Raw genomic sequence first — 15,035 nt, forward strand, 5'->3', positions numbered from 1 at the left:
TGAGCAACTTAATGCAAGTGGATGGGAGGAGAACTCGGGTGTCTTCTCTATTCATATATACTCTAAGAGTAATATCCCTATACCCCTGGCAGTAATATCCCATACCCCTGGCAGTAATATCCCATACCCCGGGGGGGGGGGGGGGGGACCCAGGATAACACTAACCCCCCTAGTGAGAGCCCAGAACATCATGGTTATGATTGGTGTAAAGATGTGAAGGGGGGATTATAGGGGAGGTGAGGACGCAAAGTCCAGTTAGGACGTATCAGTCTTTACAGCACACCTGATGTGCACGCACGCACGTTTGAGCTTACACATTGTGATTCACTCTCTTCCTGTGCTTAGCCGGGGAATGGCACACGTTGGCGTGCACATGTGTGTATTTGAGTTCTTGCTAGCGTGTTGTGTGTGTGTGTGTGTGTGTGTGTGTGTGTGTGTGTGTGTGTGTGTGTGTGTGTGTGTGTGTGTGTGTGTGTGTGTGTGTGTGTGTGTGTGTGTGTGTGTGTGTGTGTGTGTGTGTGTGTGTGTGCGTGTGTGTGTGCGTGTGTGTGTGCGTGGCTGAGAGCACAGGTCTCTGCCAGACCAGGTTGCCCAACTGCAAACTTTGGAAGTCAATTATAGGCAATTGGATTTGATTTAATTGGATCTGATAAGTCAGGGTTTCGGACAAAATCTGTAGGAGTAGTAGCAAGAAATGTGTGTTGCAAAAATCAGAAATGAAGAATTTGGAGAAGAGGTTTTAACACACACAGACGGACGGGGAGTGAAAGCATAGTCTGTCGGAGACACCAAACTTGATCACACACACTGTCAGCTACACTTTATTTATAAAACAGGATATAGTGCTGAAGTCCTCGCTCATCCCCTGGTTCTGGGATGTTTTTCTCTATGAAGAATAACATTGGGTCATCTTAATAAATCGTCTCGTAAAGATTGTTTTCTCTATGAAGAATAACATTGGGTCATCTTAATAAATCGTCTCGTAAAGATTGTAGTCCAGGCAGGCTCGGCTCCAGGATGAAATGGCTGAGGGGGCATTTGAAAATGGCGAGGGTGCACATCAAATTTTTATATAGTAAAACTATGCTGTATGTACATAAAAGTGAGGGTGCAGAATTTGGAACTGAGGGTGCTGGGCACCCTCTGGCACCCCCGTGGCGCCGGGCCAGAGTCCAGGGTTAGACACTGTCTCTGTGATATTGTCGTGGAGGTGTCTCTGTATCATTTGACAGTCAGTCACTCATATTTGATACAGTCTGTTTCTAGCGAAAAGTTAACTCGCCAGCAGTAACATTAGCGTTTTGACCATTTTCTCGCAGTCAGTTGATTTTTCATGAGTGAAACTGCCAGGATGATTTGTTTATTTTTCAAACACAGTTCTTATATGAGGCGATCTAAGATCCCCCTACGGGTGTGAATTTATTTTAAATTCATAATCACACATCATTTGTCTTTTGGCAAACAATAACTGAGTTGAACAAAATATGACCTAACTAAAGTCAAAACAAAACAAAGGATGGGCTGGCCAAACCAAAACAAGAATTCATACATAATGGCTGCATGTTTCCCACTGGACTTTCATTATATTTGATTGCTTCTCTGCTTTTGTTTCTAATTAAAGACGTGTTGTTGATTTCCAGTTATTTGGACAGCTCTACCATAGTTAACGAATCCAACTGATGATTATTGAATTGTGCTTGTAAATGTCAGAACAGCATGCATTTTTGGCTCTGTCTTCAGTTGAGATGCTTATTATGCTGATTTATTTATATTGATCTCAGTTTCCAGCGCTTTATTCACTGGAAGGCATGCCATTGAAACGGCAGCCTGCAGGGTATGAATTGATGTCATGGGGATTTCAAATGTCTTTCAATTGTTTCCGACAATTGTTTTATTTTGAATGAGCCACAGTACGTGTGGCTATGAAAGCAAATGGGCTTCAAGCAACTACCTTTGTTTGTGTTTTTTGAATCTTGGCTGGCTTTGTGTCAGTTCCAGCCAATGGGTTTCCGGTGTGGGTCAGTTTTAACAAGACCCAGCCTCATCTTTGTGTGTGGCTCTTTTGGCAGTTGGCAGATCAGATGCTGACTCCTCTTTCAGTATCACATTTAAAATGTAAACCAACCACCCTGTTTCTAATCCAACGGCCATGTGATTTATAGTCACATGGGACCCACACAGGTCCACTGTTGTTGTGTGTGGGAGAAAACGGTCTAGGCCAGCCTTAGTGTGCCCTCTACTGCCTGAAACTAGCTATTGGTGCCACTCCAATGAATAGTGACTTCATTACGGGGCGGCGGTGGCTCAGGGGTAGAGTGCCTGGATGGGAACCGTAAGGTTGCCAGTTCGAACCCGTGCTCCCCCAGAGTTACTGTCGAAGTGTCCTTGAGCAAGACACTGAACCCCTAATTGCTCCCGATGTGCTAGTTGGTGCCTTGCATGGTTTCCGCTGCCATCGGTGTATGAATGTGTGTGTGAATGGGTGAATGTAATGCACAATCTCTGTAAAGCGCCTTGGATAAAGGCGCTATATAAATGCACCATTTACCATTTATTACTATTTTTGTTTTGTGAGATGTATATTTTGTGACAAATAATCTACCTAATTAAAATGATTTCAGTATAACTATGACCTGACTGATGTACTGGCCAGTTGAGATACACATGCAGCAGTAAAGATGAATTGTCCCTCTGTGGTCTTCTAACCTCCATGCAGCCCTTTATCATACTGTGACCATGTGCCCTCCAAATGAGCAGGACGGAGTAGCCAAAACATGTCTGTTTGTCATGACTGTTGCTGCAGTCCTCACTTTTCAGTCTTCACTTTTCTATCCTCACTTTTTATCCTCAATACGTACTTTGCCCAGCCAATCAAATCATCGCTATGGGGTGAGCACCCATTCAAATCATTGCTGTGATTCACACAAACACACAAAGCTTTGCATAGGAGGCCCTCAATAATGCAAAGAGAATTCAACCTTGTGAGTGAGGACTGTTTCTATAGTTCTGTTCACTGAGAGTCTGTCAGCAGCCAGACTGCCACCTGTCTGCCCTTCTCTTAATCATTTGACAGTAGAGCACGCTCAGCTCTGGACTTGTATGGCCTGTTGCAATTATTACTTAATTGGCAAATCACAATTATTTGAGATAATCACAATTTCTTTATGGGGACCTACCACGGGTCACGGACAAAGTCGAAGAGAGAAGGATGAGGCTGGCAGGGCACCGCGTCAGGCACCCAGAACTTGAGGCAAGTAAATAGCCCTATGGGAGCTAACCCAGGGCAAAGCCAGGAGGGGAAAGAAGCGTACCACCTATTTAGACGTGCTCCGGCACGACAGCTTGGCTGACAACACTGCAAAGCTCAAGAACCTGATGGAAATTGTGGAGGGCAGCGATCCAGCAATCCCGAGTTGTTGTTGGCTAGGCCTCACTCTCGCAGAAACTAACTAACTATACATTTTCCAAAGCTAGTCGAAATAACTCACATATAAGCTTGCAACACAACACTTTGTGATGCGTTTTCAAACAGTATTTTGTTTAGTTTATTCAAAGGTTCTAATGGCCATGGCAAAAACACAATTATATCGGCCCGGACCATTGGCCTAAAGTTCCGGGCACCTAGGCTCCAATGTAGCCTAACAGCGAGTCTCGATCCCGATAGCCTTTGCTACATACTGTATTATCAAAAAAAAAAAAAAAAAATTACACAATTCAATTATTAACATGAAAAGTGCCAAGGCAATATTGTGGCTTTTAATTAATAACGCACGCATGCCATTGGTACCCTTGAAAAGTGGGCGTAAGTAGTTGCCTTGACAGACTCCTAGACTCATATAGGAAATCAGCGTAATAGAAAGCTGATGTCATCACAGTGCACTAGTCTGCTCCTCATGCTTGAAAGATACCACACAAAAAACAACACGGTCTGTTTAGTTTCTACTTTCTATGTGAGCGAGTTATGTTGGATATCTGAAAGAAGTGCTGTTCTCATCGTTTCTGTGGAAACCTTTAAACGTGTTGCGTCGAGGGCAAACATTGTTGTTTTCACTGTTGTACGAACAGCAGCTGAAACCCAGTTCCAGATTGGTCACGATAATTTTCTGATTTCTCCAGCTATGGGCCGAAGTCCAGACTCATACCAGGGAGGAGGCATGAGGGAATCCACGATATGTGTCTGCACCGTCTCCTCTTCCTCAGTATCCACCCAGATGCTGCAGGTGGACTGCTAAACCCCCCCCCCCCCCCCCCCAACACACACACACAGGCACTGCTCCATCCACCACAACCCTATCAGAGAAGGACAAACACAACCCAGGAATGGGCTTTTCTGGAGATTAGATGGATTCAGGTAATGGAGGTTTGTGTTTGTCTTTGAGAGAGAGAGAGAGAGAGAGAGAGAGAGAGGCTGCATTATTTTTCTCTATCAAAAAAGTTTGATAGACAGATCAGTTATAGGCAAGTTATAGGTTAGTTTTGGGAAGTGAAGGTGAAGGTTTTTTTTATTTTTATGAAAAGGAAAAAAAAACTGCATCCTGTTGGTAGGGGCTGCAACAGTGCCGGAGGTTTTGGTGGCATGGAATGAGTTTTCAACACACATTCCACTTTAGACTTTGATCACAGCACGTCGTTCTTTTGTCTGCTGATTTTCTCTTTAGCGGAGCCAATGACTCAGAGAGACATCAGAGAGGGTTCCCTGCCACCTGTTAGTTAGACTTCTTACTTACACGTCCCCAGAGGGTCCTTATTCCTTAATGACAAGAGACGAGCAAAGGGAGGGTAAATTACGTGTTCTGCTTGCCAAGTGGCCAGAGAAAGTGAGAAGAAATGACTGACACACACACACACACACACACACACAAACACACACACACGCACACACACACACACACACACACACACACACACACACACACACACACACACACACACACACACACACACACACACACACACACACCAAAAAGCCCTCAGGGTGTCAGATGAGGCATGCAGCAGGAGGCTGGTATACATCAAGATGCAGTGATGGGGCGATGGGAGGTATGAGGGAGTGGAGTATTGGCTTGTCAGCCCACCTGCACGCTATCACTAGATGGCTGGTAATGCACTATTGATTTCTGCCACCAAAGAACTTCAAGAAGGTTCCCTGGCATCCTGAGGCCTCATTCACATGTATCAAATTAATGTTCTGTGCTCTGTCTGTGCAAATCCAGTCATTTCTTTGTCATTTGATGCAATGTTTGTTTATTTGTGTGCGACATGTGTGCGTGCGTGCGTGTTGGGTGTAATCACAGAGTGGAATATCCCGGCCAGCAGGACTTGTTAGGCAATGTCTAGACAGTGGAGGTTGACATACAGTATTTAATGTTATAAGTCAGTGTGGGGGATTTGTGGAGAAACCGTGTGTTGTTTTGAACAGTCTCCGGGTTGCGTTTGGGCTTTTTTGGACTTTCAACTCAAGGAATGAATTAGTGCTAGATGTCTGCAGCAGAGCCTTGTATTGTTTGCACAAGTGGTTAGGCTCTGTCTCATTCATGACCAGCTGGCATCGCGTCAGATATTTCCCTATTTGCACGGCGTACAACATTCTGTGGCTTTGTAAATGGCAAAATCTGCATTGCCTTTTGGATCCAGTAAACAAACACGTCCCCTATGTCACTGCCAGCCGCACAGATCACACTGCTACAGCCTGAGATACAACGAGAAACAAACAATACGTTGAAAAAAAAATGCATCAGGTAGGTTGCTGTGAAAGATGCCCATGTCAGGGTGTCAGCCAATTTATAAGGGCAGTGTCAGAGTTATAAAATGCAATGGGGGCAGAGGAAACGGAGAAAGATGAAGATAATCTCTTATCTTGTCCCCTTTAGCCCACCATGTTTTTTATGGGTGTAAGTATGATTAAAAGTGTGCAGACCTGTGACTCAGGTTCCAACCCACATTCTGATATGAACTCAGTGAGTTGAAGCCGTTCCCTAATCTCTTAATGCTGTTCCCTCGTCCTTGGCAGGGTCACAGGAGAAATACTGTAGATGGAGCCTTATCAGCCTCTATGGATTTATGGAGAATGTTCTCTGCAGTGGGTATTTAATTTTTATTACTTGCGCAAGCAGAGCGCGCAAGTTATAATTTCGCCCGGTCTGTGTGCACCGTGCCAGCCAACCCGCCACTTGATGCGTATGCAAATAAAACAGCAAATTTGTGCCTGGTTTGCTGGGACCAGATTACATAAATGACCATATGTCTTACGTCATCATTTAGAGCTAGTCATACGTATACTATATACATAATCAGTAAAATAAAATAGCAAATCGTGCCTGATTTGCTGGGACCAGAGTACATGGTTTGTATATGTATGACTAGCTCTCAATGATGACGTAAGAAATATGGTCATTTACGTAATCTGGTCCCAGCAAACCAGGCACAAATCTGCTGTTTTATTAGCATACGCATCAAGTGGCGGGTTGGCTGGCACGGTCTTTGGCGCAAAGTAACCACCGTATACCGCTAATCAACTTACAAATTACATATATATGTATATGTATGACTAGCTCTCAATGATGACGTAAGAAATATGGTCATTTACGTAATCTGGTCCCAGCAAACCAGGCACAAATCTGCTGTTTTATTAGCATACGCATCAAGTGGCGGGTTGGCTGGCACGGTCTTTGGCGCAAAGTAACCACCGTATACCGCTAATCAACTTACAAATTACATATATATGTATATGTATGACTAGCTCTCAATGATGACGTAAGACATATGGTCATGTATGTAATATATCTGTGCCTGATTTGCTGGGACCAGATTACATATATGTTTTACGTCATCATTGAGAGCTAGTCATACATATACACACCATGTACTCTGGTCCCAGCAAATCAGGCACAATTTGCTATTTTATTTGCATACGCATCAAAAGTGGCGGGTTGGCTGGGACGGTTTTTAGATCATGTATATTTTAACAAATGTGAAAGTATTATTACAGAAATTGAAGTTAGAGACACCTATTACTCTGATCATGATTTAGTATTAATATCACTATATTCCAAGATGAAATACATTTAAAACAATTGACAATTTAGAATAAATAATAGAATAATTATACTGTATAACATATTTTAATTCAGTTTATATACCTTTTTTTTCATCACATATCAATGATTTATTTTTCTTTAAAAAACTAAAAAGGGATCCAGAATATATCTAAATCGATAAAACTGTATTTATTATATAGATAGAAACTTGAACCATACTTAATAATACTAGGTGTTTATATGCATAAAGTAGGTAGGTAGCAAATAGTTACACCTAATAATTAGACATTTCAAACGTTCCTTCACAGAGATACTGAGATTTGACAGTTTACAGCGGTCGAAAGTACTTGCGCGCTCTGCTTGCGCACTAGTTGGCCATTTATGGCCTACTAGTGTGCAACAAGCAAGTATGCACTCGACAGAGTGCAGTTCTAGTTATTATTATATTTTGTTCATTTTTGTGTGTGCGTGCGTGTGTGTCAGAGATATCAAGTGAAGTTACCAGTGGCTAGTCGTATCTCATTTTTATCACAGCCTTAATTATTGCATTAATCACGTTGACTTATTCTGACAAGCTGATGTGGAAGAGAATGGAGGCATGTTTGGGTAATGGTTTGTGGCATGATATGCTAACGACCTTCATCATCGAGCCACATCTCTCTCACTGTACTGGATTGGATTGAAACAAATATAATCTACATGCTAGTGACGCTACTACTATTGCCGATATAATATTTACTGTAGATACGAAGCAGTGGTGTGTTCTATACGTAGTATGCCATGCCAAGTTTTGGAGAAGAAAAAAATACTATAGCATCTGCTAACCATTACATCCATTGACCACACATAGCCTATACATGTGTATGTCATGCAGGGAATAATTATGGTATACTGTCTGAAAAAGACTTGACTACAGCACTGGATACGAGGTATCTTTCACATTGTATTTGTCACGCTGATGAAGGCTAGTACTGTGCCTACTAGCTATAGACTAAGCTATATCCAGCTATAGATTGCTATAGGCCTTATCATACTGATACGCTCAAGTAGAATAGGGGTTCTCAGTGTCGGGCCTGGGGACCACCAGTGGTCCATTCCAAATGGACCCTTACGTGTCTGTAACAATGGGAGTTACATCAACACAGAGGATTATAGATTGGAGCCATAGAGCTAAAACTCCATATAAAGGTGGTCAAATGGTGGTGCGTGGCCTAACACATACAGTATCAAACCGGGGGGCCTTGAAACTCTCAAAGTTTGAGAATTACTGGTGTAGAAAAACTACAGTGAGAAATGCAGAAGACATGTTGGGTTAGTAGAGACTCGAGCTTTTCCCAAATGACCCCTGTCACCAGGACAGTCAGGCTCTTTGCTCTCAGTCAGCCACAGTGTCCTGTGGCCCCTGAAGTGAAGGAAAGCAATTTAGTCCCCGTGGCCCTGAAGGGCCCACACATCAAAGGAGTGGTGTGGGAGGCTGACAGGTTCTAAGTCAGAGCCTGTCCAGCTTCGCTTGGGTGCAGGTGAGAAACTGGAAAAGAAAGAAGATGAAAATCTGTTTTTTGTAAGAACATAGAGCAGTGAGAGTGTCTGTAGTCTTTTTATCATGTGATGCCGCTTCTGTCAACTTGACACTTATTTGTGCCTTTTGGTGGAGAGAAGATTGGATTAAAAGTGGACAGGGAGGGGTCGTGACCTTCAGGTTGGGTCATGTTAGATAAATGTTTTCTCAATTAGCAAAATGTCAATGAAGAATTCAGAAATATCTCTACATTTCTGCGCCTTCTGCAATATGTAGGACTGCCAAATGTGAGCTGTGTCTGTGTGCGTGCGTGCGTGTGTGTGTGTGTGTGTGCGCGCACGTGCGTGCATGCACTTGGATACAGCATGTGTATGTAAGTATGTATAAGTATATACATTATAGCCTGTATATGATTTAACAGTTATCTACTCTATCCTGTCCTAACAAAAACTAAATCAAATAAAAAATTGAATCTTTCAAGTAATTGAAACATTGTCCACTGCTTCTAGGTTTCTAGGTTGTCAAAACAGAAATGGAACTCAATGTGATTTAGCCTTGTTAACGGATAAAATATATATATATATTGTGGTCCTACAGGCAGAGAAAGGCTAATAAGTTACTCTAAGAGACTAGAAATGCCACATTTAAATGATCACTGAAATCAATTCTTGTTTACAGGCCGTATGGCAGTTTCTTTTGCCTCTAATGAAGATTAATTTACACCATCTCTTCACGTGATGTCACATGCTCTTTCACCCCGACCAACCAACCAACACACACACACTGACGGGAAATGCATGATTCCATAGTTAACTGCGACCTTCGGTCACAATAAAAAACAACTGTATGTTTATTTTTTATTTTTTTGTTTTACCAGTTTTCTGTTCTATTTCCTGGCCATGGGAAACAGGTGATTAAGAATGGTTGGTTGGTTATTCCTGGGGTGTGAAAGCTACAGTATGGGGTGCTAGACTTAGTTATGAGCCATATTTTCTTGTGCCAGGACTAGGAGCGCCAGAGGCCAATTTTTTATAGTACATTAGTATGTTAATCACCTCCCTTGCCAAGAAGGAGGGGGGGACCACTTCTCACTTCTGGGAAGGTCGGGAGGATTTGTATTAAAAGCGAGTCTGGCAGTGAACGTATTGGTGTGTGCGTGCGTGCGTGCGCGTGCATGCAGGAGTGCGTGTGCACTCGCTTGTAAGTGAACGGTGATTCAGATACGCACTCAGATGAATGCACACAGATTAACTCACTTAGATTTTATGTCTCAGAATGTGTGACTCTGCATGTGCGCCCTACATCTGTGTGTGTGGTGGGAATATCACACTGTATTTTAAATATTCCCCAGGTCACCATTACAGCCTAATAACTATGTCAGTGTGATTAATGGAAGCACGTTGCAGGGCTCTGATTGCACATTTATTCAACTACATTTCCATTCAGCTATAGTACGCTGCTAGCCCACCATCTCTCTGCCTTCTTCATCCACTCTGCTGTGGCCACTGGCCAGCACTGTTCAATGCACTTGATGATGTACTGCATGTGTACAGTACATTATGGTATATTTCTCTCTTTGTCCTATTATCTCTCTCTCTCTCTCTCTCTGTCTCTGTCTCTGTCTCTGTCTCTGTCTCTGTCTCTGTCTCTCTGTCTCTGTCTATCACTCTTTTTTTCCGGAATCAAGCACGTTGATCTGTAATGCTCATAATTACATGTCTGGCAAAGGTAACATTGGGGCCGGAATAATTCGCTATAAGCATCTGATCCAATCCTTGGTAATGAATTCAGAGTTTGTACTGCAATTCCTTTTATTTCTCTATTCTTCTCTTCATTAGTTTAGTAGCTGTGCCTTTTAGGAGCAGGTTACAACTCCCTGAGGGTAATGTCTGCAACACTAGTCTTTCATCTCTCTCTCTCTCTCTCTCTCTCTCTCTCTCTCTCTCTCTCTCTCTCTCTCTCTCTCTCTCTCTCTCTCTCTCTCTCTCTGTGTGTTGTGATTCTTTTTAGGGTTCCAGGTCAGTGTGTGCTGTTGTACGCTACAGGCTGGATCATAAAGTAGTGAACTGTTTTGAGTCTCAGTCCAGATGAAAGTCACTACTCAGCTCTGGAGCTTTTATCATTTGAATGGGGCAGGAAAACAAACCAAAGGAGAGTCGTTAGAACCCTGACAGGATGTTGCAGGACGAGACAGAGATCAGTGAAATGGAGACACACTTACAAACAAACTCCTCTCAACTGTATCTTGGATAACAATGTGTCTGTCATCACGAAGTCTGTCAACCTTTTTTCTATCAGGGTTGTTGTAGAAACGCACGTGTTGTGTAACGGATGAAAGCTAACAAGACATGTATGACATATCTATCTGGAACTGAGGCTTTAAGCAGTCTCTACAGAGTTACTTCTTCTATAGGGCATAGCAGCGGCGGACATTTTGTGGTTCCACAGATAGAAACCCCATTGATTTTCCCATAGAGATTCATACAGGTGAATCAAATATTTGATTGTGTAAAACATATTTGAAATTCGCAAAAGAATATAGTACAGTATATCTCTGCTGTCGGGCAGAAACCAGCTAACTCGAAAATGTAAATTTTTCAGGGGAAAAAAAAGGAAAAAAAACATTTAGCTCAAGTGGAGTAACTGGAGTTTTGTCCATCATTGATAAGAACAGTTGACAATGGAACTCCAAACTAATTCAGAGGGCTAAACCAGCTAACTGGGGGGAACCTAGTCCAGTCAACTACATTTCAACTACATTTCCATTCAGCTATAGTACGCTGCTAGCCCACCATCTCTCTGCCTTCTTCATCCACTCTGCTGTGGCCACTGGCCAGCACTGTTCAATGCACTTGATGATGTACTGCATGTGTACAGTACATTATGGTATATTTCTCTCTTTGTCCTATTATCTCTCTCTCTCTCTCTCTCTGTCTCTGTCTCTGTCTCTGTCTCTGTCTCTGTCTCTGTCTCTCTGTCTCTGTCTATCACTCTTTTTTTCCGGAATCAAGCACGTTGATCTGTAATGCTCATAATTACATGTCTGGCAAAGGTAACATTGGGGCCGGAATAATTCGCTATAAGCATCTGATCCAATCCTTGGTAATGAATTCAGAGTTTGTACTGCAATTCCTTTTATTTCTCTATTCTTCTCTTCATTAGTTTAGTAGCTGTGCCTTTTAGGAGCAGGTTACAACTCCCTGAGGGTAATGTCTGCAACACTAGTCTTTCATCTCTCTCTCTCTCTCTCTCTCTCTCTCTCTCTCTCTCTCTCTCTCTCTCTCTCTCTCTCTCTCTCTCTCTCTCTCTCTCTCTGTGTGTTGTGATTCTTTTTAGGGTTCCAGGTCAGTGTGTGCTGTTGTACGCTACAGGCTGGATCATAAAGTAGTGAACTGTTTTGAGTCTCAGTCCAGATGAAAGTCACTACTCAGCTCTGGAGCTTTTATCATTTGAATGGGGCAGGAAAACAAACCAAAGGAGAGTCGTTAGAACCCTGACAGGATGTTGCAGGACGAGACAGAGATCAGTGAAATGGAGACACACTTACAAACAAACTCCTCTCAACTGTATCTTGGATAACAATGTGTCTGTCATCACGAAGTCTGTCAACCTTTTTTCTATCAGGGTTGTTGTAGAAACGCACGTGTTGTGTAACGGATGAAAGCTAACAAGACATGTATGACATATCTATCTGGAACTGAGGCTTTAAGCAGTCTCTACAGAGTTACTTCTTCTATAGGGCATAGCAGCGGCGGACATTTTGTGGTTCCACAGATAGAAACCCCATTGATTTTCCCATAGAGATTCATACAGGTGAATCAAATATTTGATTGTGTAAAACATATTTGAAATTCGCAAAAGAATATAGTACAGTATATCTCTGCTGTCGGGCAGAAACCAGCTAACTCGAAAATGTAAATTTTTCAGGGGAAAAAAAAGGAAAAAAAACATTTAGCTCAAGTGGAGTAACTGGAGTTTTGTCCATCATTGATAAGAACAGTTGACAATGGAACTCCAAACTAATTCAGAGGGCTAAACCAGCTAACTGGGGGGAACCTAGTCCAGTCGGTCCTTGTTCCGCTGCGGATGTCTGGTGTCGCACTTCTGACATCAATGTAACGTTTCACGCAACCAGCTGGAATAGAAACCCAGTCTCCAGCTTGGCAGACCGGCAGGTAACGGGCAACGCCAAGAGAGCTAGCTCCCTTCGAGGAGCAAGTCACGGCCGGTCTTTTGCGGGGTCGCTACAATATAAATATTTTTGGAAATCTCTATATCTGTGGAACCACAAAAATGTCCACCTATGCTACACCCTATTGGTTTTATTTTGTGTGAATATTTATTTTCAGTATAATGCACTTCACCGTTCTGGGCAAGTTCACAGTGAGTGACTCATCTCATCCTTACTCTTTTCCCTGTCTGCAGGTTCCTTCCTGATGGTCAACTCGTCCCAGCATGCCGCCGGGCAGCGCGCTCAGTTGCTTCTGCGCCCGCTCAGCGAGAACGACACCCACTGCATTCAGTTCAGCTACTTCCTGTACAGCCGCGACGGCCACAGTCCTGGAGACCTGCAGGTCTACGTGCGCGTCAACGGCGGCCCGAGGGGCAGCGCCGCATGGAACATCTCCGGCTCCCAGGGACGCCAGTGGCATCAGGTGGAGCTGGCCGTCAGCACCTTCTGGCCCAGCGAATATCAGGTGAGCATCGTGCCACAGTTCCTCCCACACATTCTTCTTTTTTCCTAGCGGAAGAATATCACCTCCCACACTATATACAGTTCCTACCGTGGATATTTATAATTTCCCTGCATGCTGCAGCTTGATCGATATCCACGGTGTTCTATGCTCGCCTCGCTTATTACCTCTATAATGTAGCTTGTAGGACCATGATGGCTGGATGGAGCCTTGAATCCACTCATTACGGCCAATAATTTATCTCCTAGCGCCCCTGGTTGACTCATGTACAATTCCACCCTACACCCCACCTCAAACGAGCATTAATGAGGAGGCGTTACTGATATAAGGCGTTGTGGGAGTGTGGGTTTGCTGATCAGTCAATTGACATCAATTTCATGTGGTTGGGGGGGGGGGGGGGGGGGGGGCTCAGTGTGTTGAACGTTTGCTTCCATAACCTCTCTGCACTCTGGGCCTCATCTCAATAAATCAAGGAGCAGTTAATAGTTAATGAGATTAGAGGGCTTCATGGATCGATGCAGACAGCCGCCTCTGCTACTATCCTCCACTCTCTTGTTCCGTGCAAGAAGCCTCACAAAACAACCAACATGATTTAAAGTAATGATTTTCTTCACTTCAGAAGTTTAGCCGCCACGTTGCAGCTGTATAGGAGAGGCGGCAGGCAGAGGCGGGCTCTCTCAGGAGGGGAACGCGATCATTAGTATATCTCTCAGACAAATCCAGGCTGCTCAGGGCGGAAGTCACTCCATTTATTTTCTGCCGTAGTCTGAGGAGTCACTCTCTTTTTATCCCTTGATGCTAGTTTACTAAGATACACTTTAGCTTGGTTAAGCTTTTTTTTTTCTTGACATTAATGTTAAAGGACGACCAGTTTCAACCTATCTTCATATAAATGGTCCTCACTAATACTCATTATAATATGTGACCAGATTTGACTGAGAACAACCTCCAGCTTTTCACCAGAGGAGAAAAACTGATTTTTAATTATTGTTTTTATCCTAAATGAGTTAATTGCACAGGCAGACTCTTCACATACTAGAGCATGTCTGAAATAAATGTCAGAGCTGAAATCGACATGTAAATATGAAATATATGCTTAAACATAAGTAAACAGAAGTGAACCTTTCAAGCCTGTTTTCTCAACTTGTTGTTTTCTGCAAGACATCTATATATAGCCATATCTCCAAAAGTGGTGGGTCAAACTGAACAACCAATATGTCAATTTGAAGCTATGATTCCCTGCTTCCATATGACATGAACAAAGTAATAATAATCCAATGACTGTGTTACATTCACGGCGAGTCACATATTATGGCATAATAATTCTACTCATTCTGTCTCTCATGAGGAGAGCTGTGGACAGTTCAGAACCCTGCCTACCAGTGACATCATCAATAGGGAATCCAAGCTAATAGAAACTCTGGGCTTTGTATTCCTGGACAATTGGCATATTATAGCAGAAGCGGTGGTGTGAGGAGAATCATCTCCTGATGAATGTCTCCAAGACCAAGGAGGTTATCTGGGGGGCACACACAACTGTGGTGGTTGCAAAAAGCCCAACAACGCTTATATGGTCTCAGACGCCTCAAGAAGTTCGGCCTGAGTCCTCAAATCATAAGGAACTTCTACCGAGGGACGATTGAGAGCCTGCTGACAAGGAGCTTCACCAGCTGGTATGGGAGCTGCACAGACGGGGACCACAAGGCCCTCAGAAGGGTGGTGTGCTCAGCCGAGCGCATCACTGGGTGTCGGCTGCCCGGCATGGAGGAACTGTACACTCAGCGA

The 15,035-nt window shown here is 43.3% G+C and overlaps 1 protein-coding gene across 6 annotated transcripts in view; it reads left to right on the forward strand.

The window, feature by feature from the left end:
• Positions 1 to 15,035, forward strand: part of LOC310869716 (receptor-type tyrosine-protein phosphatase U-like) — a 176,688-nt gene that overhangs the window by 75,394 nt on the left and 86,259 nt on the right. For all 6 annotated transcript variants that reach the window (XM_083780577.1, XM_083780579.1, XM_083780578.1 and 3 more), the window contains exon 3: positions 12,982 to 13,253. In XM_083780577.1, the coding sequence (XP_083636703.1) occupies positions 12,982 to 13,253 (272 nt within the window). The remainder of the gene's footprint in view (positions 1 to 12,981; positions 13,254 to 15,035) is intronic.

The sequence above is a fragment of the Protomyctophum parallelum genome (genome assembly GCF_964188405.1).
Source record: "Protomyctophum parallelum genome assembly, chromosome: 1".
Classification (NCBI taxonomy): domain Eukaryota; kingdom Metazoa; phylum Chordata; class Actinopteri; order Myctophiformes; family Myctophidae; genus Protomyctophum; species Protomyctophum parallelum.